This window comes from Pezoporus occidentalis, unplaced genomic scaffold, assembly GCF_034315485.1.
Source record: "Pezoporus occidentalis ecotype Australia unplaced genomic scaffold, CSIRO_AGI_Poc_V1 ctg229, whole genome shotgun sequence".
NCBI lineage: Eukaryota > Metazoa > Chordata > Aves > Psittaciformes > Psittacidae > Pezoporus > Pezoporus occidentalis.
In genome coordinates, this window is record NW_026914169.1 from 441,434 (window position 1) to 469,212 (window position 27,779).

At 58.7% G+C, this 27,779-nt stretch overlaps 1 protein-coding gene across 1 annotated transcript; it reads left to right on the plus strand.

The window, feature by feature from the left end:
- The first annotated feature begins 1,101 nt into the window (after window positions 1-1,101).
- RIPOR1 (RHO family interacting cell polarization regulator 1) lies at window positions 1,102-25,616 on the plus strand. Its single transcript, XM_062621172.1, is given in 23 exon segments — window positions 1,102-1,381; window positions 1,384-1,470; window positions 12,632-12,758; window positions 14,940-15,089; window positions 15,418-15,496; window positions 15,768-15,791; window positions 16,266-16,319; window positions 16,419-16,571; window positions 16,656-16,719; window positions 16,798-16,841; window positions 17,051-17,176; window positions 17,385-17,533; window positions 17,757-17,886; window positions 18,971-19,759; window positions 20,318-20,457; window positions 21,241-21,415; window positions 21,547-21,682; window positions 21,767-21,928; window positions 22,057-22,215; window positions 22,667-22,863; window positions 22,959-23,042; window positions 23,328-23,418; window positions 24,779-25,616. Coding segments are annotated over 23 exon segments (3,483 nt in total). The 5' UTR covers window positions 1,102-1,116; the 3' UTR covers window positions 24,877-25,616.
- The last annotated feature ends 2,163 nt before the right edge of the window (window positions 25,617-27,779 follow it).

Consider the following 27,779-nt stretch of genomic DNA (forward strand, 5'->3'; position numbering starts at 1 on the left):
TGGCCACAGGACCTGCTGTCCTCTCTCCCACCTTTGCATCACTTCTTCTTCCCTGTAACCAGGCCAGAAGCTGGGACGCCCTGGTTCTCGCCAGGAGTCCTTTGCAGCAGTGCTCTGCTCTTTGATGTAGCCCCAGGAGAGCAACAGTGGTGCAATGATTTCCTCATCACTGATACTGCCCTACTCTACTGAGCTCTGAGACCTGGTGATGGTCTAATTAGTGCTTTTGCACCACAGGGCTGGCTGGAGCGCTGTGTTGTCCTGTCCTTCTGTGGAGGATGTCTCACTGGGGCTGCAAAAGCATTGGTCCTATTTAAAACTGGGTTGATTCTGTATGATCTAGGACAGATCTGGGAGAAAGACGGGCTTGGAAGAAAGGAGAGGGACATAGTGCATCACCCTAACAGTCATGGTGCTGGGAAAGGGTGGCTACCTCCTTCCCTTCCACCTCCAGGGATGCTCAGAGGTGTCAGGATTTAGGACTTGGTCTGGCAGGATAGGGTCTGGTCCGCCGATCCACAGTGATCCATATGATGGTCCATAAGGAAGCACTGCGTAACCATGGCATCTGTAGGGGTGTCTGCCCATCTCAGTCCCTTAGCTTTGGCTGCTGGAAGTGCTCCTCTGCTGCTTCCCTACAGCAGCTGGTGGCTAGTGGGGATGGGGAACATGGGTTGGTGCCTGTGCTTTATTCTCCCAGGGTGGACTTGCTGCTCAACAGAGGACTTAGCACAGCTCCTGCTTTCCACAGTCAGGATTGAGAAGTGGGAGGGAAGCAGTGTAGAGCGCTGGGTACCGCAGAGCTGGGAGCAAGGATGCCTGGGGGCTGCTTCTGCCTCTGCCACTGGACAGCCTTGATCATGTCACTTCACTGCCGTTCGCCTGTCAGAGGGCTGTGCAAGCTGCCCGGGGTCTTTCAGGGAGAGCTGGAGCCTGGGAGGCTGCGGTGGGGTGTGAGGGGTGGTGGTGGGGCTCCAGCCATTGCTTTCTTGACAGGAGGACAAGCACCAGGGTCCCGCTTCCCGTTGCAAGGCGGGTTCTCCCCGACAACGGCAAGCGGTGGAGTTGGTGGACCCCTGGGGGGTGCCGACGGAGCGGCGGGCTGGGCTGTTGGGGATGGGACCCCTGCACGGCCATGGCGGTGGCGGGGTCAGCAATGGCGGTATCGGCAATGGCGGTGTCGGTGATGCCGATGTCGGCGATGTCGATGTCGGCAATGGCAGTGTCGGCCCTGTCTCCTCGGGAGGGAGGCGCTCCCGGCCATGCAGCCGCCATTGGCGCTGGCTGCTCCGTGGTTTCCTGCCGAAATCACATGGCTCCCGCGTTTCCATGGAGAGAGCCGGGGTGGGCGCTGCCAAGAGCCTGCACGAGCTCCCCGCTTGCTCCCGTCCATGGGAGTGGAACAAAGGGGATGCACCGAGCCAGGACCGCTCTCGCCCCGCGCCTCGTCCCCCGCCTCTCCTGGAACATGTGAGTGACAGCGGCACCTCCGCGCCGCCGGGGGGACACCGCTCACAGTGGGGTCAGTGGGGAGCGAGGCTGGTTATCGGGGTTACACCCTGGGGCGGGGGGACCAGGTCGCAGCTGCCACCGCCGCCGCCTGCCATCAGCCCCGGGTGGGCACCCACAGCTCGGTGACAGCGGGAGAGTGGGGACGGGGACGTGGCCGAGGGGCTCCCCTGCTCCGACCCGTCGCCCTGCGGCTCCAAGGGCAGCTCCGCACCCTGCTGCAGGGCCCGGATGCACCGGGAGAAGGAACCGGGATATCGGGGCGAGCATCCCCCACCCAATGTCACCCAATCCCACGCCCAGTGTCACCCCGCGTCTCGCCTAGCCCCTGTCCGGGGCTCACTGCTCTGCTCATGGGTTTGGGATGGGGGCGGTTGTTTGCAGAGGAGCCGTGCCCTGCCCTCCTCGTATCCCTCCGGAATGCTGGGCAAGGGGAAGCTGCCCGTGTCCGTGTAGGGCCGTGCCCGAGCGTCTGCCCGACGCCAGAGCCAAAAGTCGCAGGGGAGAGGCCGCATCCATCTCCCCGCCATCGCCCCTGCGGGGTGACAGGACCCCAGGGTGGGGGGTCTCCTGAGGGACCTGGGTGCTCGGTGTCAGCTGCCTGCTGCCTCCTCCTCCTGGGTGACAGAGGGAGGAATGCTCAGAGGAATTAATGAGACAGATCTTGCTTTGTTGCTGGCCGGATCCTTCTATCTCCCAGCCCTCCTCAGCCTGCCAAGAAGTGCTTGGGAAGGCCTCACACCATTAACTCCTTGCCTGCTGCACCTCCAACCATCCCAGGGCTTGCAAACAGCCTCAGTGGGTTTTAGCTTTGCCGGATTTCCAAAGGAGACTACAGGGGCCACTGGGAAGACTTGACCTTCCTGTAAACCCTGTGTTGGCCAAGGACTTAGCTCCTGGCTGGTGGCTGAGGAGCAGCCTTGCTGTGTCCCCAAGCAGGGCTGGGGTGTCATGCTATGACGCCACGCAAAACAAGGCACCGCAGGGCTGGGCGTCAGCAGCATTGCCTGTTATCGGTGGGTGGAGGTCCCCAGTGCGTCACCACAGCCCCCCCAGAGCTGTGGTGGGAGCTGGTGTGGTAGCAACTGAGCCCCCAAGGAGGACACAAGATGATGGGGCTAAAGTGGGAATGTGGCAGCCATGGGCAGGGCAGGGACAGGGGTGCTGGGATGGGCAACAATGATGTGGGTGTTAGGCTGCAGCCGGGGGGATAACTGTTAATCTGCAGCAGGGACAGTGGTCAGGGTGGGGGCATCTGTTCCCAAACCCTGCCTGAGACTCCTGGCCAGCACTCAGGAGCTTTGTAGTCTGTGTTGCTGTGGGGTGCCTGGGTCAAGCACCGTCCAGTGCCTGCTGCTACCCCAAGAAGAGCTGAGCAGTGGCACAGGGACATCTCACAGGGATGCCACCTCGCTGAGCTCCAGCCTGCACAAGGGGCCATGGCTCAGTGGGCACTGGAGCTCCTGCCATGGCTCTGACTTAGAGGACAGGACCTGGCAGACCCATCGTGTGAAGGGAGCTGGCGTTTGGGGTCCCCAGGGAACAGAGCAGGCAGCTCAAGGCCTGGCTCAGCATGGGTTGAGGCTATTGCCAGGCTGGGACGAGCTCACTGCCTCGTGCTTGGGTTTATTTATAGGGCTGCCATTTATATTGCTTCTATTTCTGCTGCCGTGTGGGGATGCTATGAAGGGGGAGGGCTGGAGGCTGCTGTGGCCCTGGTGCCTGGATGGCAAGGGATGCTGCTGGCTGCCGTGGTGCCAGCCCCACTGGGATTGAGCCTGACTTGGCACAAGGGCTGGTCCTTCTCCAGCCCTCGGGGCATCAACCCTGTGGACAGAACTCCACACAGGATCTGTGGCATTGGGCTGCCAGGAGGTTTTGGAGCTGCTTTGCTGCTTTCTGCAAAAAAAAGTCAGAGAGGTCAGCTGCAGCCCTGTGGTGCGGGATGAACAACTGCAGCTCTAGGACCTGGCTTTCCCAGACCATGAATGGCTCTTGCCTGGCCCCAAGTCACTTGGTCATTCATAGTGGTTCTACTTCAAGCCACGGCGGTGGGTCTTTTTTGGGGGAGACATTATAGCAGGGCCTGTTGTGGCAGGACAAGGGCTGAGGGTTTTAAACTGAAAGAGGGAGATTCAGGCTGGAGGTGGGGAAGAAATTTTGTACATTGGGGTGGTAAAACACTGGCCCAGCTTGCCCAGAGAGGTGGTGGATGCCTCATCCCTGGAGACATCCCAGGCCAGGCTAAATGTGGCTCTGGGCAACCTGGTCTAGCAGAAGGTGTCCCTGTCTGTGGCAGGGGTTGGAACTGGATGAGCTTTAAGGTCCCTTCCAACCCAAACCAGTCTGGGATTCTGTCCTCTTGACAGAATTGTCACCTTGTGCCCTCTCCCAGGTCTCTGCCTTGGCCAGGAGCTCTTTGGCCCCTCACCAGCCTGGTGCCCATGTGCTGGCACTCACCTCCCCACCTGCTTTTGGCCATCAGTGACTTCTGCCCAGCGTGCACCCGCTGAGGCTGCCTGTGCCTCGCCATGCCACATTCCCAGCTGCATTGACGTTACGAGTCACACACGCATGTGCGTGTTGTGCTTGTCCATGAACAGCCTGAATTAGCATCCACATCATCTTGGTCTCTGGTGCTGGTGCCAGCAGGGGAGTGTACTCCTGGGGCTGGTGGTGGCTTCTTCCTGGGGTGGGTGGACACAGCCTTGGTGCTGGTAGTCCTGGGGCCACCAGGAAGGTGTTGGGGAACCTCCCCAGGAGTCAGTGCTGGCAGGATGTGGGGTCTCAGGGACACGGGTCCTGAGCCCCAGAGAGGGCAGGGAAGTGGGAATGTCCTTCTGGGGTGCCTGGATTTTCCTTCTGCATGGCTGGAACATGCATATCCAAGCACGGCTGCCTGTGGAGGTTTTTGTTTGCATGTTCAGCTGTCACGGTTAGGATGCTTGGGGCAGTTCCCCAGGCCTGGTGAGAGGAGGGGCACGACATGGAGGACACCATAAAAAACATGTGCTTGGGGTGTTATACCCACATCTCTGCTGCATGGGACAGGTGGGGGCAGGCACCAGAGGTGGTGGATTATCCAAAGAAGTCCCCTCAGCTGGGAGAGTGACTGGCACCCAGTTGTTCCCTTCCCTTCATCCATTCTCTGTCTCCACCCAGGCCATGGATATTCATTTAACTTTATTACCGCCCAGGACCTGGCAGTGCTGCCACACCTCGTGCCCTTACTCTGTCCTCCCTTGGCAGGGTGTCCCAGCTGAGGGCCCTGCAGGGGGCTGCTGGGTGCTAAATGCCCATGTCCTCCTCCAGCACTCTCTGCACCTTTTGAATACACAACCCTGACCTCCTGACTGTTCGTGGTGGTCTCCCCATGGGTGATGGCCAGGGTAGTGCTGTCCCATGCAGCTTGAATGCACTGCCTGCACTGGGGCTGCAGGCAGGGCTATGGAGAGGCAGAGTCCCCATTAGCTGCTTCCCCACTGGTAGGGAAGCCTGGACATCCCTTCATGGCACCGAGGAACAGCTCTGCCACGGCCCTGGCAGCTTTAGCAGGGCTTTCTCGTTAACCTTTAATGAGAACAAATGAGCTGGCATGGGCCGGTGCTGCAGCAGAGGCTTTGCAGAAGGCTGGTCAGTGCCAGGATTACTGTTTTTCCCTGGGAGAAGCAGCAAGAGGTGGAAAACTGGGTGGTGGTTCCCTGCCCATGGCAGCCACTGGGTTGGGACTCTTCCCATCAGTGGGGAGAGGCAGGGGCATGCATCCTGACCAGGCAAGGGAGGAGACACAGTCTTCATGTAAGTTCTTGAAGGCTTGGGTGGAGATGGGTCCCCCTCACAACGTGCTTTGCAGTGTGCTGGGCTTCTGGCTCCCCTCCATGACACACACAGGCCAGCTTGGGCAGGGCTTGGAGCAACTTGGTCTAGTGGAAGGAGTCCCCACCCGTGGCAGGGGGTTTAGGACTTTGTGGTCCCTTCCACCCCAAACTGGTCTGTGATTCTATGACATTGGCATGGAGGCTGCAGGCAGGTGGGTGACAAGATGCCGCCCTTTGCCAGTGCTGATATGGTTTTTCCTTGGATGCAGCTCACCAGCTCTTCCCCAGTGCTCTCCCAATGAGGCTGGTGGTGTGCAGCCATGTGAGCACCCACTCAGGCACCCACCCAGGCACCAGGAGAGAGGGTGTCCTGGGAACAGCACTCTTTGGTGGCAAGCCTGACTGTGGCTGGCTATGCATGGATGCCTGTGGCAGGGGAGCCATGTCACCCTACAAGGGACCCCAAGCAGGCACCAACTCCTCCCCTGCAGTGTGCTGGGCCCATACTTCACAGGGACCAGTGAGGAGTGAACCAGCTGTGGGCTGGGGGAGCAGCGGCATGGCTGTCTCACCCTCTAGGCAGGGGGGTAACTGTGTCTGGGAGCACCCCATCTCTGTGAGCACCCCCAAGCCTCTGCCGCAGTGCTTTTCCTCTTGAACCTGGCCTGACCTCACTCTAAAAGCAGCAGCAAACAGGAAAGGAGCATGGAGGGAGGTGGCTCTTCCTGCTCCAGTGACGTGGTGACGGCAGCTGGTCCCAGCCTGCATGGAGTTGGCTGCTCCAGCCTCCTGCATCTGAGCTGGAGAGGGTGACAGGCCTGGGTACCCCAGGACTGGGACCTGTACGGGGACCAATAGTGTTGGAGGGCGGTGACATCTGTGCCACAAAGTCCCCTGGTTGTTTAGGGCATCCCTGTGCCCTAAACAGAGAGCTGTGGGGCTGGGAGGGGCTGATGGGCTGGCATGGAGGGCTGGTGGCTTTGCCATGCTGCCTCATGTGAGCTGCACCTCCTGGGTCATGTAACATCCTTGGTTCCATGTGGGAATGGCACTCAGCATTTTGAAAAGCCCTGCGAGAAAGTCCTGGCTGAAGCCAGCCCCTCCAAGGCTTTGGAGACCCTGATGACACAATCTGGGGACATCTGAGCAAGGAAACCCTTTTCCCAGTGTTACAGGTTTCCCGTGGGTGTGCCAGGGGGATGAAATGCCATGGAAAACTCGTAGCAAAGCCACGGCAGTCTTGTATCCCCCCATCCCGGGGTCTGACAGCAGCCCTGCTCTTCACTCTGCTTTAAAGCAACCTGGAGAGGGGGTCGGGGAGAGTTTGCACCGCAGTGACCTACAGGGTGGTCCCCAGCCTTGCCCCTGTGCCTCAGTTTCCCCAGTGGGGTGGTGGGAAGGGAAGGATGGGGAACCACAGGGTGCCACTTTTCTGGAGCAGCCAGTGGCAGTGGACGCCCCTCCCTCCAAGGGGGACAGGCATCCATCCCTCCCGTCCTCTGTCCTCCCATCCCTGATTCCCGTCTGGAGTTGCGGCGCTGGGCAGTGATGTCAGCCACTGGGCAGGGGAAGTGTGGGAGGAGACAGCCCGGGGGGGCCCTGCACATGGGCGGACGGACGGCATGAGAGAGAGGCAGGCGGGACGCTGACCCCAGCCCGAGAGGGACCTGCTGCCGCAGCCCGCTATGAATGGCAAACCCAAAGGTACGGAGCTTCCCAGCAAGCGCGGGGCATCTGGGGACCCCTGGTTGTGACACGGCTGGGCTGGGGGTGTGGGTTTTTTAGGGTGAGCAGCTTCCTCAGGAGGAGAGCTCTCCCTGCCAGGGGCACCAAGGATGTGGGTACCCACCACCTGCAAGGGACGTGGTTGTCACTGCAGGATGCAGTGCAGGGGTGTCCATGGCAGGGTAGGGCCCAGGCTCTGCATCTCAAGGCAGGAGAGGGGCCACGGATGCCTGGCCCCCACGGATGCCTAGCCCCCACGGATGCAAAGCACCCCCAATACCACAGCATCAAATCAGTTTTCTCCCCCTTGTGCTCCCATGTCTTATGTGTGGCCACGCTAATGAAGACAAACAGCCTGGCTCCATGTTGAGCATCCCCAGCATGGTATTCCCAAGGAAACTGGGCAGAATGGGGGATCCTGGGATGGCTTTCATACACAGGGACCAAATTGCCCAGGTAGGATTTGTGGAGGGGAAGCTACTGGTACCCAGCAGAGCCCCCTGAGGTGAGCAGGCAGGGGTGAAGGTGGAATGTGGGACCTTCGCAAGGTTATGCCAACCCCAGGATCCTTCCAGAGGATCTCAGCGTCTATGAGAGGGGTCACAGCCCACTCAGGAGAAGGGTCTTGTCCCTGTGTGAGGCTGCAGTCCCATCTGGTAGGGCCTCCAAAGCCATTGGATCCTGGCTGGGTGCTTGATCTGTGCCTTTGGTCGTGGGGGACGCATTTCACTGGGACCATGGTCGTCCTGGGCTGGTTCTCAGGAGCTGTCCTAGAAAACAGGGCTTGAGCTCAACAAGGCACTGGGGAATCCCCCAGCTCCAGCAGTGGCCATGTCCTTGGGTCACAGTTTGGGGCTTGCAGACTACTCTGTCTGTTAACGGGATCCCATGGGATGGGTGGTGGGGTGGGAGGCGGAGAGGCGGCTGTGAGTGTCTGCCTGCGCCATGCCCTGCCCTTCCTCAGGGATACTCCGTGGGGTAAATAAGCACTTCCTCCAATTCTTCCCATTCGCAGCTCCTTCCCTTTCCTGCCGCCCTCCCACTTGGCCCAAGGAGCCAGTGGCCTCCCACAGCTGTGAGGGTGGATTCTGCTGCCATGCCCCCAGTACCCCTCCAGCCCCCAAACCACCATCCCCTGCTCTGGTTGGGGCTGCAACTTTATGGCCGGGAGTTTCTCTCCTGGGTGAGTAACAAGGAGCTGGGATTCCCTTCACTGACTCATCCCATTCCCCAAAATCCCCAGTCCCCCTCCTCAGCCGGCACTGGAGGATGTCTGCCTGGAGGAGAGGCAGAGTGTGAGGAGGTCAGGGAAAAGGCGGCTCCCAGGCTCCCTGTGACCATGGCGTGTGTCCCTGGATGCTTGTGTCCTGCATGCCCAGGAGGGATGAGAGGTGGTGGGAGGGAAGAGCTGCTTCAGCCCACACCAAGAGCTGGCCAAGCGCTGTCCTGGGGCCGGAAAGGGCTGGCAGGGGGCCTGGGTCAGGGCAGTGGGGACACAGCTGTGCAAACACGGATGCAGTGGCCGGGCTGTGCCGCAGGACAAATTCACAGGCTCCGGAGGCCATCCTGACCATGCGCCCAAGGCTCACCCAAGGATCATGCTGCTGGTGTGGGGTGGTGGGACCCCAGCTTGACACAGACACCGCAGGCAGGATAGACCAGCCCATGGCTGCTGTGCTGTGTCCTCACTGGGTACACTGGTACCTCACTGTGGCTGGGGAGGTGGCCACAGGGCCATCAGTGTGGGGACAACAGCCCAGCCTCTCTTAGGGTGCTGCTGGTTGATTGTGGGAGCTGCTTCCCGGGGTCAGGGGTGGTGGTTTGGCCATCCCATGCATTGTTGTCCTTCGGTGAGTGATACTACTGGAGATGCTGGTCCCAGGGCTGAGGCTGGAGGCTCAGGGGGAGCCAGTCTGGGGTGTCTCCGACCAGGGCAGTGTTGATAAACCCGCCATAGCGACCTGAGGCTGGTGTCTGAGTGTCGGAAACAGAAACCAGCTGGGACCAACCCAGCCGGTCGGACTGCCCCCTCCACCACTCCGACCAGCATTCTTAGGATCCCAATCATCTCCAGAGAACCAGGAGTAGGAGAGAGGAGGGAGCCGGCAGCCGGGCTTGGGGAGCCCCGGGGTGGGCTCCAGCACCCTGAGCCGTGCTGCCCATCCAGTTGCCCACATCTGGGTGCTGCTCTGTCCTCCTGGCCAGTGCCCACAGGCAGCGCTGCCCGAGCACGCACAAACAGCCGGATTCCTGGGATTGCAGCGCAGGCACAGCAAGGTGAAAAGCTTGGTTGGGAGGCAGCTTTGTTAGCACCAAGGTCCTAATTAAGGTCTGAGGGTGGTGGGGGTAGCAGGGACTGGACATTTGGGGCAAGACCTATGGAGCTCTTTCTCAGGAGAGGGAGGGATGTGTTTGGGGCTCAGCACATGGCAGGGACATGACTGTGCCAGTGCTGTGTGCAGTGCCAGCTTCCCGGTAAGCCTGGGTGAGACATGGTGGTCAGCAGCCCCTTCCAAGTGTACCCCAGGCTCTGCTTACCACGGGAATGGCTGTGCTGCCCGTACCAGGTACCTCTTATCTTGGTAATGTCAGGAATGCACCATGCCGGGGTTTTTCCCTCCACTATGAGCCCAACGTGCCAGGAGTGGAGACCCCACAGCCTGCATGCCCTGCCTCATGCAGGCAGCGCTGCCCTCTGGCACCCAGCTCCTGCCTGCCTGTGTTCTCCTTCTGGAAGGGGCTTTGGGGTTCTGACACAGGGGGTGAGCTGCAGGGTGCTGACCAGGGATTGCAGGGTGCTGTGGAGATAGGCTGGTGCTGGCAGGACCTGGCACTGGGCTGTGCCATCTCTTGCTGCTGACTCAGGTCTGCATCCACTGGCTGCTGGTGGGGTTTGGGGGGTGTTTGGGGGAGAGCGGGATCCTGTGAGCAGGCTCATGGCACTGCTTCCTGTGCCAGCCCAGGAGCCCCGGCGGCCTTAGAGCACAACCCAGCCTCCAAGGTGCCTGGGTGAGTGGCTGGGGATTGCTCTGGCTCTCCTGTGGAGCTGTGCAGGGGCATTGGTCCCTTGCAGCCCCTCCAGCATCCTTGTCCCCCTGAGATACCCTGTGATGCTCTCATATCCTTTTGCCCTGTGTGGGCTCCCTCTTTTGAGCCCTCTGTGTCCCCAGACTGTAACATGGATTGGAGAAGAATGGTCTGGCAGGGCTGTGCTCACCCTGTAGGAGCTCTGACCTGCTGCACTTGTGGAGAGCATGGTCTCAGGGGTGGTGGGTGCTTTCCTTTCCCTATAGATGGTTGGCTGTAATGCCCAGCTGCGGCCACAAGCACCGGTGCCACAGGCCTTGCTCGCTCAGTGGGGAGCAGATTAAAGAGCCCTGCAGAGGGTAATCTGCCCAGGCCCTGCAGGTCAGTTTGGCTGCCAGGGATTACAGCTTCTCATAATGAGCTTAACTGGGACAGCATTGTCCTGGAAACTAGATGGACTAGCACCAGGATAACACCAAGGCAGTGGGACACACCGAGCAGCTCCTTGGTGCTGTGCTAGGACTCGAGTGCCAAGGAAGATCTAGATGGGTCTGCTGAATCCCAGTTCTGCTGGGATAGAGGTTCTTGGTGGTGGTTGGCTTTGACTCCAGACCCATGGCTCATCCTGGGTGCTGTGAATGCCTGTCCCAGACTGGTGTGCAGGGAGGTGACAGCATGGCTAGAGGACACTGAGTAGCACAGCACCAGAGCAGTGCCCACCAGCAGCTGAGCAGGTCTGTGCTGATTTGAGTTGGGTTTATTCCTGTTGTGCCAGAGGAAGGAATGGGGATAGCAGTGGGATGCAGGGCAATGCCTGCATCCCTGTGTGGTCCCTGGTGCTGCTAGGGCTGGGCCTCATTGCTGGCCATGCTGGGGTGGGCAGCTGGGATGCTGTGCGTCTGAGCACCCTGCCTGAACTTCCCTGGCATGTTATGTGACTGCCGGGCACAGTGTGGGATCATACCTGTCAGCTCCTGGCTCCCAGGCCCGCAACTCGGCTTCAGGAGGTTGGCAGGGACAAAGGGACTGAGTTGGTGTCAAGCCCTGTGGGATGGGCTCCTCCATGTGCCCAGCTGGCACTGCTGGGGGTGGCAGGGCCAGGAGGATTCCCAATCCCCCTGCTCTTGCTTTGGGCTTTGGCCTGCAGGAATGCTCCCTGTGATCACAGAATCACAGCCCGGTTTAGGTTGAAAGAGACCTTAAAGCTCATCCAGTTCCAACCCCCCTGCCACAGGCAGGGACACCTTCCACTAGACCAGGTTGCTCCAAGCCCCATCCAAGCTGGCCTTGAACACTGCCAGGGATGGGGCAGCCACAGCTTCTCTGGGCACCCTGTGCCAGGGCCTCAGCACCCTCACAGGGAAGAACTTCTGCCTAAGATCTCATCTCAGTCTCCCCTCTGTCAGGTTAAAGCCATTCCCCCTTGTCCTGTCCCTACAGGCCCTTGTCCAAAGCCCCTCTCCAGGTTTCTTGTAGTGCCTTTAGGCACTGGAGCTGCTCTAAGGTCTCCCCTTAAGGAGCTTTCTCTTCTCCAGGCTGAACCAGCCCAGCTCTCTCAGCCTGTCTCCAGAGCAGAGCTGCTCCAGCCCTCACAGCATCTCTGTGGCCTCCTCTGGACTCACTCCAACAGCTCCATGTCCTTCGTGTGGTGTTGCCCCAGAGCTGGATGAAGGACTGCAGGGGGCTCACCCCAGAGAGGAGCAGAAGGTGGCAGCCAGGTCCAGGCCCCAAGGCTCAGAAATCTGATGGGTCTTGGCCATGGCAGAGACATGCAGGCACCAGCAGTGACTGCAGGGAGCCTGGCTGGGTCTCTGGCAGCACCAGGAGCAGAGGGCAGGGCTGCAGCAGCCATGGGGCTGGACACGTGCTGCCTGTGTGGCCTTTCCAGGGTCTGGCAGGGAATGGCTCGGCGTTTCCTTCCCGACACAGAGCTCCTAGCAAGGCTGAGGGACTTTCCAAAGCACTTTGTTGTCCATGGGCTTCCCTCCTGGTTGCTGAAGTCTCACTGGAAGTGAGCGTGGAGACAGTGAAGGGCTAGGCAGGCGGATCCAGCCCCACACCCTTCCTGCCCCTGCTGCGGGTGGCACAGGCGACAGCGGGACATGGGACGAGGTGTCTAGCAGGCGGGGGTTTGGCAGGGGCACAGCAGAGAGTTTGCCGTGTTTATGTCTGGGAAGGGCCATGGAAGGCGTTAGGCATCAGCCTTCCTGTGGCTCCCATGGGGCCCACCTGGGACCCAGAATCGTGGAATCACAGAATGGTTTGTGTCAGAAAGAACCTGAAGATAATCTAGTTCCAACCCCCTACCATGGGCAGAGGTGCCTCACACTAGGCCATGCTGTGCCTGTCTGTCCTTGCTGAGTGCTCACAGTGTTCACAGCCCTGCTTCACCCAAGGCAGGGCACCTGTAGTGTCACTTAGGGACAGCAAGGTCCCGTCAGTGCCACCAGCAGGGTCCCTGGGCTGAGCAGGAGGGAGGGCTCCCAGCCCATGGGTGCTTGTGTGTGTTTCCCCACTCTGCTGCTGGTGACACCCCTTTCTTGTGCCCCCAGGGAGGCCCTCCAGGTCACACTCAACGATGTCACTGTCTGTGCGCCCGCAGCGCCGAGTCCTCATCGCCAAGATCAATAGGAGCCAGTCCTTTGCTGGAGTGAACTCAACAGCTGACCGGCCCTTCAGGTAGGAGATGGATGCTCATGCTGCCTAACATGAGGTATAGAGATGGGGACAGGCTTGGGCAGGGGGAGGTGGTGGGACCTGCTGTGCATCCAAGGCACCTTCCCAACCTGCTGTCCTGGCGTCTTCCTCAAGGGACCCTTGTGGTACCCAGGGGATGTTGCATGGTGGGGGCTGCAATGAGCATCGAGGTCAAACAGGAGGGAGAGCCCATCACCTGAACCCTCCGCTGTACTGTGTCCCAGGCTAGTGAGGACCCTGCAGCCCACACCACCAGAGCACAGAGGGGCAGTGCAGCTCACTACCAGCTTTGAAGAGCCTCTCTGTGACCATCTCATCATGTTTAATGATGCAGTGAAGGAGCTGAGGTGCCTCTGAAGCATTGTGTCTTGATGGCCTGGACATTCTGCAGTGGCCAGGTTGGGGTTTGAGTGCTGGTGGGAATCAGAGGTTCTTCCAGGTCACTTCAAACCTGTTGCTGAAAGGTTTTATTGGCTGCCCATCAGCTGCATTGCCAGGAGCAGCCGGCCCTTCCTCATCCTGTCTGGCCACTGATGATGTTATGGTCCCACCATCCCCGTCCTCCTCCTCCTCCTCTCTGCTGAACCTCACATTGGTGAGAATCATCCCACACACTGCTTATCCCCACCACCCTCCTCTGCACCATCTCTAGCTCCTGGCTATTCTCTCGCAGTGGTTCTTGAGAGAGGGGTGTTCCATGGCTTTGGGTTGCAGGACTGTGGCATTTTAATGCTTTTAATCCCTTCTCCTAGCACCCAGCCAGCCTTTTTACCTCCCAGTGCACCCACTGGCTGGGGAAAGCAGTGCCATGCTGCCTTACCAGCCTATGGGCACCTTCACTGGGTGGGCACAAGCCCAGCTAGAGCCTCCCCATGCCTAGGAGCAGACTTCCAGTCCTGCTTGGCTCCTGTCCTCAGGTTCTGTCCAGCCTCAGGGCCAAGTGACACTTTCCAGACCACCAGCACATCACTAGATCTGTAGCTGCCAGAGGGGCCTGCTTGGAGACAGGGAAGAGGGATTAAGTGGCTAGTGGGCAGATGTTTATGGGTGATGCCTTTGGAGCCCTGGAGAACAGAAATGAGGAGGGAAGGTGGAAATCAAGCACTTACCCATTGGCTTGGGAAGAGACCAAGATATTAATTTCCCCCCACCAGTGATTCGGTGAACTCCTGTGGCTCCTCCTGCAAAGAGCAGCACAGGATGGGAGGTCCAGTCCAGGGCTGGGAGCTGAGGAGTCCATGGTGTCTCCTGGGCTCCCATGCATTGGGAGAAAGAATGGAAGAGTTGGTTGGAGCGGGGAGTTGCTTGCTGGGCTGGGAGTGACTCCGTTGCACAAGGCAGGAAGGGTGGTGTTTGGGGCCCAGTGCTGGGTCGGCATCCTTTAGTGGGCAGCTCTGTGCTGCGAGTTTGGTGACATCTGCAGAGGTGTAGCATCCGTGAGGATATCCCTGCCCCACGTCCTGCACTGTGTGATGGGGTGGCAGGGCTGCCTGTCTGCAGGATGCTTCTGTGCTGCCACCCACTGGCATCCTTGCCTGTCCCTGGGAGCATGTCGTAGCAGGTCAGCAAGCTGATGGTGGCATGTGTCACCCTGTCACAGTGCACGCACTGCAGGGAACATCTGCATAGGTCTGGCAACCTGGAGTGCTGGGGTGGAGCATAACAAGGCCCCTTCAGAGGGTGGCCAGGGCTGAAGGTGTCTCCACGGGCACTCTGGGCACACAGCCCGGCTCCAGCTGCTGCCAGCTCCATTTGTTTTTGCTCCTCCCAACCTGGGACCCCCACACCTCTCAGAGACTACCCCATAGCCTGCCTCTTGGATCCTGCTGGGACAGTCTGACCTCTCTGCTCTTCACCACTGCCAGCTTTTTTGTGGGGTTTCTCCTTGTCCTTCCATGGCTTTGGGGCAGCCAATGCACTGGGGGGGTTGCAGGCATGCTGGCTATGCAAGCTGCACTGCCCAGCCTCACGACCCTGTCTCACCCAGTCCCACTGGTTAGACCAGGAGTCCTGGGAGAGGCAGGCAGATCTGGGCAACCTGGCCTCCATCCCAAACCTCCTTCTTGTCTTGAGACAAGGTGCTCAGCAGGCTGGGGCACCAAGGAGGACCCCGGTGCTGTGTGCTAACCCCAGCCACCCCCATTTGCCTGCCTCTCTCCTCAGGAACCTCTCGCCCTTCACCCCTACCATCTCCCGCAAGACTGGCTCCAGGGTCAGTAGGATGTTCTCAATGTCCCACAAATCCCCACCACCCAAGGTGCCTCAGCCCAACCGCCTGGACGAGGTGTATGAAGCTCTCAAGAAGGGCCTGACGTAAGTGCTGTGGCTCCCTATGGCTGGGTAGTAGGAGGCAGGGAGCTCCTGAGGACCATGGGGACAGCCTGCCATGTGACTTGGGGTTGGCAGCTGTCTACTCTCACCAGGCAGGGACGTGCCAGGTCTTCTGGGTGCAGTCCTAGAGCTGTGTGGGGTCCCACATCCCACCACATCCCATGTAGCGGCACACATGGGCTCCCTTGCCTGAGTGCTGCAGCAGGGAGTGAGGATGCAGGGCCAGTCATGGTGGGTTGGTGTCGGCAGTGGGTGACAAGATCCCTGAACATGACACCCCAGCATGACCCCATGGTGTGGTTGCCCCCAGAGCCTACCTGGAGGTGCACCAGCTGGAACTGGAGAAGCTCAGCACCCAGATCCGTGAGTCCAAGAGGAATTCACGCCTGGTGAGTGTTGCTTGGGAAGACCCTTATAGGGCATGCTGCTTTGGGCAGATGATGGACACAGCCAGGGCAGCTCATGGTCCATCTGTATCCCTTCTGTGGAGATGTTAGGGGCCAGTCTGGGCTCTGTTTTAGGGCTGTCCTACTGTCATGCACTCCCCAGCCCTGACTGGGTGCTGGACATGCTATGGGTGGTGGGTGCAACGTGCTGCGTCTCCTTGGATGGGCAGAACTGGCTTTGTGCTGCATCTTATCCCTCTCCTCTCTCCTCCAGGGCTTTCTCTACGATCTGGATAAGGTAAGAGGGATCGGTACCCCCTCCCCTTTCTCTCCCCCATCCTAACAGTCAGGATGTGCTACTGCCAGCCCCTCTCTGCTTGCACTGCTCTGTAGCCTGTGGGGTGTGATGGGGCTCTATGGGCATGGTGGGTCTGGGCAGGGACGGAGCACAGGCAGGCAGGGGCTTGTAACCTGCTTCTTGCAAGCAGAAGTTGTTGCTCGTGAGTGCTGAGCCTGGATTAGCTCTGAAGATGGGAGAAGAGCACCCTGGAGCCTGGATTGTATCCTGGGTGACCCTCTGGAGTAGAGAAGGCTGGAGGATGCTGCAGCACACGGGTGCAAGCACAGCCTCTGCTCACTGCCAGGCAGGGCAGGAGGCCAGGGGGCCAGGACCTGTCCCAGCTACAGCACAGGCAGCAGGGCCCATCCTGGCCTGCAGCTCCTTTGTGGAGGGGTTGCGCTGCTGCTCACATCATCTCCTCTGCTTTTCCAGCAAGTGAAGTCAATTGAGCGCTTCCTGCGTCGCCTGGAGTTTCATGCTAGTAAGGTGAGAGGTAGGGACCAGGATCACCTTGGTGCAGCACTGGGATGGCCATGCTGTGCCCCCTGCCCTGCCCATCACCACAGCTCGGGCTTGTCCTTGCAGATAGATGAGCTCTATGAGGCTTATTGCATCCAACGGCGGCTCCGTGATGGAGCCCACAACATGGTCAAGGCTTACAGCACTGGCTCACCGGGCAGCCGGGAGGCACGTGAGAGCCTGGCTGAGGCCAGCAAGGGCTACAAGGAGTACACGGAGGTAAGATAGTGCTGGGCTGGGCTGGCAGGGTGCTGGGTCCCATGGGTGGCTGCTGATGGGTGCTGCCTATCCTTCTGTCCCTAGAACATGTGTCTGTTGGAGAATGAGCTGGAGAGCCACCTGGGAGAGTTCCATGTCCGGATGAAAGGTAACGTGCCCCACTCCATTCCTGGCCCACTGCCTGCCTGCCTGCTGCCTGCTCATGCCCCTCTACCTTCTCTTGCAGGACTGGCAGGCTTTGCCCGGCTTTGTGCTGGTGACCAGTATGAGGTTGGTGGGACTGTATGGGTTGGGATCTGCTCTTCTCTTTCCCTGTGGTCCTTGGGATGTCTGGGGGGCATAGGTGGGCGCTGGTGTGAAGGGCATATTGCAGGGCATTGCTGGGTAGCATGGCTCTCTGGCCATGCCTGGGGACACACAGAGAGCACCCATCACCCCAGTGATGTGTCTCCCCCATTCTTATGCCCCTGCACCCCCAGATCTTCATGAAGTACGGACGGCAGAGGTGGAAGCTGCGTGGCCGCATTGAGGTGAACAGCAAGCAGGTGTGGGACAGCGAGGAAATGGTTTTCTTGCCCCTTGTCACCGAGTTCCTCTCCATCAAGGTACTGTGCAGAAGGGGGCAAGGAATGATGTGGGCCAGCTATCACCCTGCAGGGGTTCCCTCCAGGACCTCACCTCAACCTCAGCCCATCTGGGGTGGGAGGAGGACATCTGGTGGTGGTGAATCCTGGCACAACACATGGACGCAAACAGCATGTATAAAACAGAGCCCATGACTTGTCTCTTCCTCTCCTCCTTTTCCTTCTCCAGGTGACGGAGCTAAAGAGCCTGGCCAACCATGTTGTGGTGGGCAACGTGTCCTGCGAGACCAAGGACCTCTTTACAGCTCTACCCCAGGTAGTAGCTGTGGATATCAATGACTTGGGCACCCTCAAACTCAGCCTGGAGGTGACCTGGAAGTGAGTATCTCAGCAGGGATTGCTGGTGGCACATGGCAGGCTTTGGGATGCCTGGCACGGTATGAAAAGAGGTGGCCTGCCCAGGGCTCTCTCACATCCCAAAACTGGGCTGCAATTATGGAAAATCAGAGGTGGGCTGGATGGGGTCCTGGAGGACTGCTTGCTGTAGAGCAGGCTCACCAAGGATGGCACACAACCCTCACCTCCCTGATCTCCTCCTCAGCCCCTTCGACAAGGACGACCAGCCCTCAGCAGCCAGCACCGTCAACAAGGCCTCCACAGTGAACAAGAGGTTCTCCACTTACAACCAGAGCCCGCCTGACACGCCATCCCTGCGGGAACAGGCTTTCTATGTAAGTGTAGGGCTGAGGGCTGCTCAGTGAGGTGCCCATGGAGGGGTCTGCGTGGGGATGCGACCAGGCTATATCCCAGTGGGTGATGCAGGGGTGGGCGGCTCCTCTCTAGTGATCCAGCCAGGGCACCCTGGCACCAGTGCCTGCTCCTTCCGTGTTCACAGCTCCTCTTCTCTCAGCCTGAGAGCCCTGGGCGGGTGGTCGACAAGCATGGTTGGTCCTTGCTGGACATCTTTCAGGAGACACTCTTCGAGAAGCTGTCTCAAAGCTGCTCCTGCGGCGATGTCTCCTCAGGCGAGCTCGGGAGATGGCCGCAGCAGGGCCGTGTAAGTGCGAGGGCTGGAGCTGGCCCGTAGCATAGCCAGTGCTGTGCCCATCCTGCAGTAGCTGTAGTTGTTCCTTATCTCCTACTCACCAGCCTTCACTGATGCCCAGAGACCTGATCCTACCAGGATGGGCTCTGGCTGTCCCAAGGGAGACAGTGCCCAAGTTAGGGGAGCCTGGGCTGCACAGGCTGGCCCTGCTTCTGTCTCTGGGCACTAGAGAGTAGAAGGCTTGTCCGTGTCCCTGCACTGGTGGCATTGGTGTGCTGTAATGGTGCTGGTGTGACAGTGCTGGCATGGCACCAGCATGATGCTGTCATGGTGCTTGTGTGATGCTAACATGCTGTTGGCATGGCACTGGTTCAGCTCTTTTCTAATCTAGTTGATGCTGTGATTCTGTGATCACTGGCATGACATTAGCGTGATGCCAGTGCTGCCCACCATGAGCTGGCACTGCAGCAGTCGCCATCCTTGCAGCCGTGATGGGTAGTGGCCTTGGCTCCAAGTGTTTCATCCCATCATGGCCATGCTGGAGCTGCTCACCATGCCAGGAAGCCACTGGCACCCCAGGGCTCAATAGGGTATGTGGCTGGGTGTGTGGAGCTGGAGTCACCGCTGATGCAGGGTGAGATGTGGGGCTGGAAGAGGCAGCCGTGGTCTGCCATCCAGCCATGCCGGCAGAGCCAGAGTGCCCGCGGTTGAAGGGAAGGCAGATGGAGGATCAGAAAGGTCTTGCCTTACACCATTTTCCCCCTCCCCAGAACATGCTGCGGCGCCAGGAGGAGCTGGAGAACGGCACGGCCTGGTCCATCTCCTCTGAGTCCTCAGATGACTCCTCCAGCCCGCAGCTGCCTGGCAGTGCCCGCCATGCTGTGCATAAGCCCATAGTGCAGCCGGAGCTGCAGGCCTCGGCACCCGCCATCGAGATTTCCTTCTCCCAAGAGCCGCAAGAGGCTGAGCCTGGCACTGGGGCCAGCATTCCCACTGCTGAGAGCCAGCCAGAGGAGCCAGGCCGCCACAGGAAGGAAGCGGTGGCCAATGGCCATGCGCCCTACTCCCGGACTCTGAGCCACATCAGTGAGGCCAGTGGGGACACCACAATGGAGGCCAAGGCTGCAGAGAGCCCCTGGGAGCTCGGACCCAGCCCACAGGACATGGGGACTTCTGAGCAGGAGGTGGACCCTGTCCCTGGTGCCTCAGTGGCAGTGGTGGCACCAGCACATGACAGGGGTGCTGAGGCCAAGCCTTGTGCCTCTGTGGCATGGGCCACCACCAGCGAGGCCAAGCCAGTGCAGAGCCAGGCGCCAGCATGGGGCAGCTGCAGCGCTGGTGTCCCCATGGCACCAGCACAAGCGTCCACGGATGAGAGCCCAGTGACAACCACACCGCTGCCTGCCAGTGTCCCTGAGGTGCCCCGGGGGAAGGTGGTGGATTCCGGTCTGGAGGAGGCCATCAGCCTCCTGGGCTCGGCCCTGGATGACTATAGGGGGCAGTTCCCAGAGCTGCATCCCCTTGAACGGGAGCTCAAGCACCTGGAGGAGATGCTGCTGGTGAGGAGCTCCCTGCAGCACCCGGGCAAGCGGGGACAGGCTCATCCTGGCTGGCAGTGCCTGGGGACTGGGGACAGGGCTGGCAGTGCCTGGAGACAAGGGCGATGGAGCCACCTCTGATGGCAATCCCAAAGGATAATGGGAACAGGGCCATTTTGCTGTCAGAAAGCTGCAGAGGGGCTTTGGACAAGGGGCTGTAGGGACAGGACAAGGGGGAATGGCTTTAACCTGCCAGAGGGGAGACTGAGATGAGATCTTAGGCAGAAGTTCTTCCCTGTGAGGGTGGTGAGGCCCTGGCACAGGGTGCCCAGAGAAGCTGTGGCTGCCCCATCCCTGGCAGTGTCCAAGGCCAGCTTGGATGGGGCTTGGAGCAACCTGGCCTAGTGGAAGGTGTCTGTGTCCGTGGCAGGGGGTTGGAACTGGATGAGCTTTAAGGTCCCTTCCAACCTCAACCGGGCTGTGATTCCGTGATTCCTGATGGTGATGCATGGGGATGCGGAAGGTGGGGTTGTCTGGCTGACGAGCCAGGATCTGACCCCGACATGCCTTCCTCTGCAGCAGAAGCAAGGTGTCTTCCTCAGCCGGGCCTCCAGCATCAGCCTGACAGTGGAGCACGCACTGGAGAGCTTCAGCTTCCTCAACACCTCGGACATGGAGGATTCCGAGGGCTCTGAGGAAGAGCCTCTCCAAGACGAGAGGTGCACAGCAGGGTCTTGGGATGCGGCGCAGGGCAGGATGCAGCCCTGGGGCAGTTGGGATGGGGGACGCCCAGCTTTGCCTGAGTGGCCAAGCACATTTAGACCATCCCATCACAGCTCAGGGCAGGTCCAGGTTGAGAAGCAACAGGACCTGGCCCTTCTAGAGCACCTCCCATTTGAAGACAGGCTAAGAAAGTTGGGGCTATTCAGCCTGGAGAAGAGAAGCTGTGCAGAAACCTCATAGCAGCCTTCCAGTATTTGAAGGGGGCCTACAGGATGCTGAAGAGGGGCTCTTCATTAGGGACTGTAGTGGTAGGACAAGGGGTGATGGGCTTAAACTGAAACAGGGTGAGATTCAGGTTGGATATAAGGAGGAAGTCTTTTACTGTGAGGGTGGTGAGGCCCTGGAACAGGCTGCCTAAGGAGCCTGTGAATACTCTATTCCTGGCAGTGTTTAAGGCCAGGTTGTACAGGGCTTTTTATGATATGGTCTAGTGTGAGGCATCCCCCACATCATGGAAGGGAGTTGGAACTAGATGATCTTAAGGTCCTTTCCAACCCAAACCAGTCTGTGGTTCTATGATTCTGGTGGCACAGTGCCACCCTGCATCTCCCCATGGGTGCTGGGCTGCGAGTCAGCCCCCATGCCCTATGCCTCTGGGACCTGCTTGTTTGCCCAGCCCTCATGCTGTGGTACTGTAGGTCCTTCAGAATTCCCCTGGGGAATGTCCAGGCCCAGGTTTCCCATTCTGATCTCTGCCTCCATCTCTCCCTGGCTTGCAGGAGGGCTGGCAGAACGCAGCGCAGCAGCAGGGCCCCCAGCGCTGGTGAGACTGGTGCCGATGACACCAGCATGTGCAGTGGCTCTGAGGCCAGCACTGATCCCCTGAGCACTGGCAATGAGTTCCTGGATAAGGCTCTGGTGCTTCACCTCAACAACTGCAACCGCCTGCTGCTGGTGAGCACAGGGGCAGATGTGCTGGGGATGGAAGATCTGGTGTGGGCTGTGAGTTCCCCTTTGAGGGGTGTCTTGCTGCAGCATGTGGTGAGCTCTGTCCATGAGGTCCCCATTTTGGCTGTGCCTTGCAGAAACTGGGCACCTTCGGTCCCCTGCGGTGCCAGGAGATGTACGCCCTGGACAGGCTGCTGCAGGAGGCGCAGGTTCTGGAGATCGTGTGCCAGCTCACAGAGGAGCGAGCGGGAACAGCTGCCTCTGCCACTGAAGGTAAAGCCACACAGCCGCGGGGACCGCACTGGGGCTGCATGTAGTGTGGTGTCCTGGGATGTTTGACAGCACCTGTCCCTGCAGTGGTGCAGTTCTCAACGCGAAAGGAGGGTGTGCTGCCCCTCTGGGACTGCTGCGTGGAGGCCCCCAACGTCTACTCCTGCCCTGTGGAGCGGTTCCTGCAGGTGCTCAGCACACAGTACGCAGCACCCATCAATGAGCAGCACCCTGGCCTGGCTGATGCTGGTGAGCACAGAGGTGTTTGGGGAGTTGCCAGCCCCACACAGTGACCATGTGTGAGGGCCTATGGGTGCCAGGAGCCCTGAGGGGTGGCCATGGCTGCTGCACATCCTGAGCCCAGCCCTTTCCTGCAGTTTGTGTGAAACTAGTGGAAGATGTGCTGAATCGGCGGCTGCCCCGGCGGCCCGGCAGTGCCCAGGGTGAGCAGGTCACTATCTTCCAGTACTGGAGCCACTTCGAGTCGCTTGGCACCCTGGTGCTTGACACCTACATGATGGAGCTGGCAGAGGAAGGTGGGTGCCCTCTCATGCTCCCTAGACCCTGGTATGAGGATGTTGAGGATATCCCTGCTCACTGCAGGGGGATTGGACTAGATGAGCTTTGAAGGTCCCTTCCAACTTGAACTACCCCATAATTCTATGGGGTGCTGGAGCATCACCACAGGGGATCACCCTGCAGTACCACCATGGTGGCCTTGGGGCATCCCCCAGAGGCTCTGCCATCCTTGGGATGGACAAGTTCTGATCCAGTGCATGGCCCACATCCGTGCTGCCTTCCTGAGCACCGTAGGCGCTTGCTGTAGATCTGCAGCACCTTGGCTTGGGTGCCCCCATGTGCTGGCACTCTGTGTGGGGTCAGCTCTATCAGGCATGGGTGCAGGGTTGCCTGAGCTGGGTTCCCTGTGGCAGAGGGGCAGTGCAGCTGGGCTTCCCACACCTCAGCTCAGCCCATGGTTCCCCACAGTGATGCTGGCACAGAACCTCAACTCGGACGACCAGGACGTGGTGCTGCGTGCCCTGAAGCGCATGCCGGAAGGCCGCCTCAAGAAGGAGGGACTGAAGGCATTGAGCCTGCTCATTGTGGAGGGCAACAGCAAGGTGGTGAGCGCCGTGTCGGCCCAGCTCCGCAGCCTGGCAGAGAACCCCCGCTTCCGACAACGGGTATGTGCTGGAGTAGCTAAGGATGAGGTGGGATGAGGTGGGTGCTGACCCCTGGCTCTGCAGGGTGGTGGCACTGACCCCCATGTTCCCCCCAGGCCCTTGTGTGCTACCTGGAGCAGCTGGAGGATGAGGAGGTGCAGACGCGCGTGGCAGGGTGTGCAGCGCTGGGCTGCCTGAAGGTGAGAGTGATGCAGGGAGCAGGCAGCGGAGCTGCATCCTCCGGAGCAAGAGGAATTGCATGTGGCCAGTGGCTCCAGACACACCAGCTCCCTTGAGAAGAGGAGCTGGGGCTGCCCCACATATGCTGGAGAAGCAAGCAGGGGCAGGGCAGGCAGGGATGTGGGGAGGGAAGGAACAGGACCAGGATTTTCCTGCACCATGGGGCTGCAGCTCCCTGTGCTGCCTTCCCCTCTGCTGTGTCCCTGCTGCCAGACACACTGAACCCCTTGTCCCTTCTCCTGCAGGCCAAGGAAAGCATTGAGCAGCTGGTTTACTTGTGCCAAACTGACAAGGAGCCTGTGCGGGAGGCAGCCAAGCAGAGCCTGATGCTGTGTGGTGAGTGTCCTGCTGCTCCTCCCTGCTCCCTTCCCACTCATTTTATCCCAAGTGGAATCTCCTGGTGCCAGCAGAGCCCATGGGAGAAGGGTGTCTTGGGCTAGTTGCTGCCTACCCCACGCATCCTGGCTCATTGTGCCCCAAGTTCTGCCAGGCAACAGCAAGATGGCAGTGGGCAGCGAGGGCCAGGCTGCTGTGGCCATGGAGCACTAAGCCTGGTTTTCATTTGTTATTTGCTAGATGGCACTGAGAGAACCATCTGAGTGGGTTTCTAGGCCTCCAGGTCGCGGCAGCTGCTGCACAGGTTGGGACACATGAGCTGTCCTCATCCCCTGTCCCACTCTGGCCGCTTTGCTCACGAATGTCTCTGTCTTAGAGCCTGTCAGCCATGTCATGTTTGGATTCTGTGTGTCTTGGCTGTTCACAGAGGCCATCCCCGTGGCACCTAGCACACGTAGAAGCCTCATGTCCCATGTCCCAGAAGACTGTCCATGTCACCACATCTTGCTGGGGATGGCTGCTGTGGGTGGGGGTGCTGACTACAGCCAGCTTGTAGCATGGATGGATGGATGCATCCCTGTGTGTGCCTGGGGAAGCTCTTGGGATCCCTGGTCCAGGGAATCATAGAATGACAGCCTGGTTTGGGTTCAAAGGGACCTCAAAGCTCATCCAGTTCCAACCCCCTGTGACGGGCAGGGACATCTTCCACTAGACCAGGTTGCTCCAAGCCCTGTCCAACCTGGCCTCGAACACTGCCAGGGATGGGGCAGCCACAGCTTCTCTGGGCAACCTGTGCCAGGGCCTCAGCACCCTCACAGGGAAGAACTTCCTCCCGAGATCTCATCTCAGTCTCCCCTCTGGCAGGTTAAAGCCATTCCCCCTTGTCCTCTCCCTACAGGCTCTTGTCAAAAGTCCCTCTTCAGATTTCTTGTAGCTCCTTTAGGTACTGGAAGGGGCCTACAAGATGTATGCAGATGTGCATGGCTGTCTGAGATGCTGGAGCTGGCAGAGCCCCAAGCCCTGGCCTCTTTCTCCCAAGCCAGGCTCTCCCGCAGCCCATGGGTGATCCTTAATCCCTCCTCCATGTGGGCAGGGGTAGGGCAGGCAGCTGAAGAACAGGATGTGCAACATCCCCATCAGGAGCTCTGGGGGCTTTTTGAGCCAGATCCCAGCTGGGACCTGCCCAAGAGTGTACTAAGGAGGACAGGAGAGCTCTCCACTCTGTGGGCTTTTAGCATGCAGGCTCAGCTCTGCCTGACATTAGCCACGTTTCCCTGGAAAGGCCAAGGAAGGTGGCTGGGTATGGGAATAGGACAGAGCTTCCGGGGCCTGCTTCCCTGACCACAGCATGTGCTTGCAGGGGAAGATGGCAAATCAGCTCACCGGCAGCTGGAGGAGACCCTGGACAGCCTCCCGCGGATCTTTGCCCCAGCCAGCATGGCCAGCACAGCTTTCTGAGACACCATGCAACCCCTCTGCCATCCCTTGAGGGCCAAGGCACTGCTGGGCACCAGCCTGGCACAGGCTGGGGCCGCCTGGCCCATTCCGCTCCCGGCAGTGCACCATAGTGTCACCCACATGGCAGCTTGCTGCAGCCACACACTAATGGAGCACCCATGGCAGGGGAGTACTCGCTGCACATCCCACCCTCTGATTGCTATTTAAACCACACCGGGCACCCACCCGTCCTGCCCCCCTTGTTGGCTTTTGAAGCAGCATGGAGACTACCAGATTTCTGGAGCTGCACTTTGGGGAAACCATGCTGTTTGTTTTGCCTGGGCCATGGGGACTGCTGCCCTTTGCCACTCAGAGTCCCCAGACTTCAATAAAATGAGATACGAGATATTAATATATTCTTCTGGCGTTTCTTCTTTCCAGCTCCACGTGCTCCTGTCCCTCCCTGGCTGTGGCTGTGGGGAATGTTAGTGAGATGGGGCCCCAGCCCAGAGCCTTTCCTGGTCTGCTGGGAAGTGCCATGGAGGGCAGGGGCAGGAGGAGCAGAAGGACAGCCAGACCCACAGTCAGAAGCTGCGACCTTTTGTTTTTGTTTGATTGTTTATTTTTTATTTACAGATTTTTGCAGAAAAAAAGCAAAAAATTCTTTTCTATAATGTCTCTATAAATCTATATATAATGTAATTACAGAGAGCAACTAATTTTGATTTAAACCAGAAATAAACCAAACCTTTAATGAGTGACGGCATTGTTGTGCAGGTGTTTCTTTGCCCCCACTGCCCAGGGGCAGGGGAAGCTGGGGGTCAGTGCAGCAGGCTTGAGGGTGGTGGTGGGTCTCATGGGGTATAACTGATTTCTGACATCACCCGGGTGCATCCCTGCCCCACAGCCCAGCCAAGTGTTGCCAAAATTTGGGTGCTGGGCATTGGAAACACCACCCCAGGTGACACTAGGTGGCTACACTGAGGCTAATTGGTTGGGATGCTTGGCACAGGCAGCCCTGGTTTCTTCTGTCTTCTGTACCTGTGGTGGGAAAACACCACAGCACCCAAGCCCAAGCAGGGATCCAGTGAACTGGGGACAGACCTCACACAGCTGAACTGGGTTTTCAAAACCCCTTCCATAAAGATCTGGCACCTCTTGTTGCTCATCTCATCACTGAGGCACACACAGATCAAAGACTCACAGAATAGTTAAGGTGGGTAGGCACCTTTGGAAATGCTCATCTCTCATCTACTCCCTGCTGCTGAAAGCAGGGTCAGCTAGAGCCTGGGACCACCTCTGGTTGGATTTTGAGTATCTCCAAGGGTGGAGATGCCTGAACTTCTCTGGCCAACCTGCCAGTGCTTAACCACCCTCACAGAGGAAACTTCTCTGAAGTTCAAGTCTAATCTCTGTATTTCAGCTTTACTTTGCACTTGGTCTTTCACTGGGCACCATTGAGGAGCATCTGCTGCTGCCTTCTTCACCCCCCACCAGCCATGGATAAGAACCCGCCTAAGCCTTCATTTTTTCAAGCTAAACAGTCCCATCTCGATCAGCCTCTTCTTACATGACAGCTGCTCCAACCCCTTAATCATGTTATGGTCCTGGGAGTGGAGTTAGAGCAGCAAAGATGCCCCAAAAGGCAGCAAGGGCAGGGACCCCAATGGCACCATCAGCCACCCATGCTGGAGCGGCCTGCAAAGCATGTCCTGGTGCATGGAGTAACCACTTTGGGATGTGGTTTTATCTGCAGATGGGATTGCAGGAAGGGTGTAACATGGGGACACTTAAATGCATCCCAGCTTGCTAAGCCTTCCACCTCGTTTGCAGGCCGGACAAGCCCCAGCAGGGAAGCACAGTTTCTCCCAAAGCACTGCATCACACTGTCTGCTGCAGGCAGCAAGAGATGTGGGATGTGAGTTGCAGCTGGCACATACAACTGTGGACAAGAGCCCCTGAGAGGTGGAAAGCGGACCAGTCATTTTATGTCATAGAATCATAGAATGGTTTGGGTTGGAAGCGACATCAAAGCCCATCCAGTTCCAACCCCCTGACACAGACAGGGACACCTTCCACTGGACCAGGCTGCTCCAAGCCCCGTCCAGCCTGGCCTTGAACACTGCCAGGGATGGGGCAGCCACAGCTTCTCTGGGCACACTGTGCCAGGGCCTCAGCACCCTCACAGGGAAGAACTTCTGCCTAAGATCTCATCTCAATCTCACCTCTGGCAGGTTAAAGCCCTTGTTCTGTCCCTACAGGCCCTTGTCAAAAGTCCCTCTCCAGATGTCTTGTTGGCCCCTTTAGGTATTGGAAGCTGCCCTAAGGTCTCTCCTGAGCCTGTTTTGGCTTGTTTTCGCCTGAGTAACTCCTGGACATAAAACCAGCCCAGGATTCCAGTGGCCAGACCGGCAAATTCAATTCGCTCACATATGTGTGTGTCCTCCTCACCCTACCAAAACCTAGCCCCATTCCTGCAGCACAATTCCATCTTCTGAGATAAGCTACTCCTTGGCTGTAGAGAGATGGAAGCAGGAAAGCAGCCTTCTGTCAGGGCAGGCAGGAAGCTGCAGGTCAGGACAAAATATCTCTGCTCCTGGAACTGCAAGGAATAATCCCATTATTTATGTGGTTTTAAGAACATCGGGAGTGGTGGTGGAGAAAACAACAAAACAGATTAATTTAGGAGTCTATTGCCCAGCCCTCTGCTCTGAAAGGGTCTATGCCAGCATCACCAAAGACCTCTGCCCCATGGACATTGACAGGTCACCTGGAATCACAGGATAGCCATTTTAACTGGAATAAACTTCAAAAATACTTGTTTTTTGGACAGCACTCAATGAAAACATTCACTGCAGTTTGCATCCTGCTTGGTTTGGGGTTCTTTTAGGGCTGAGAAGGAGTAGGACAAGCATTACATGAGC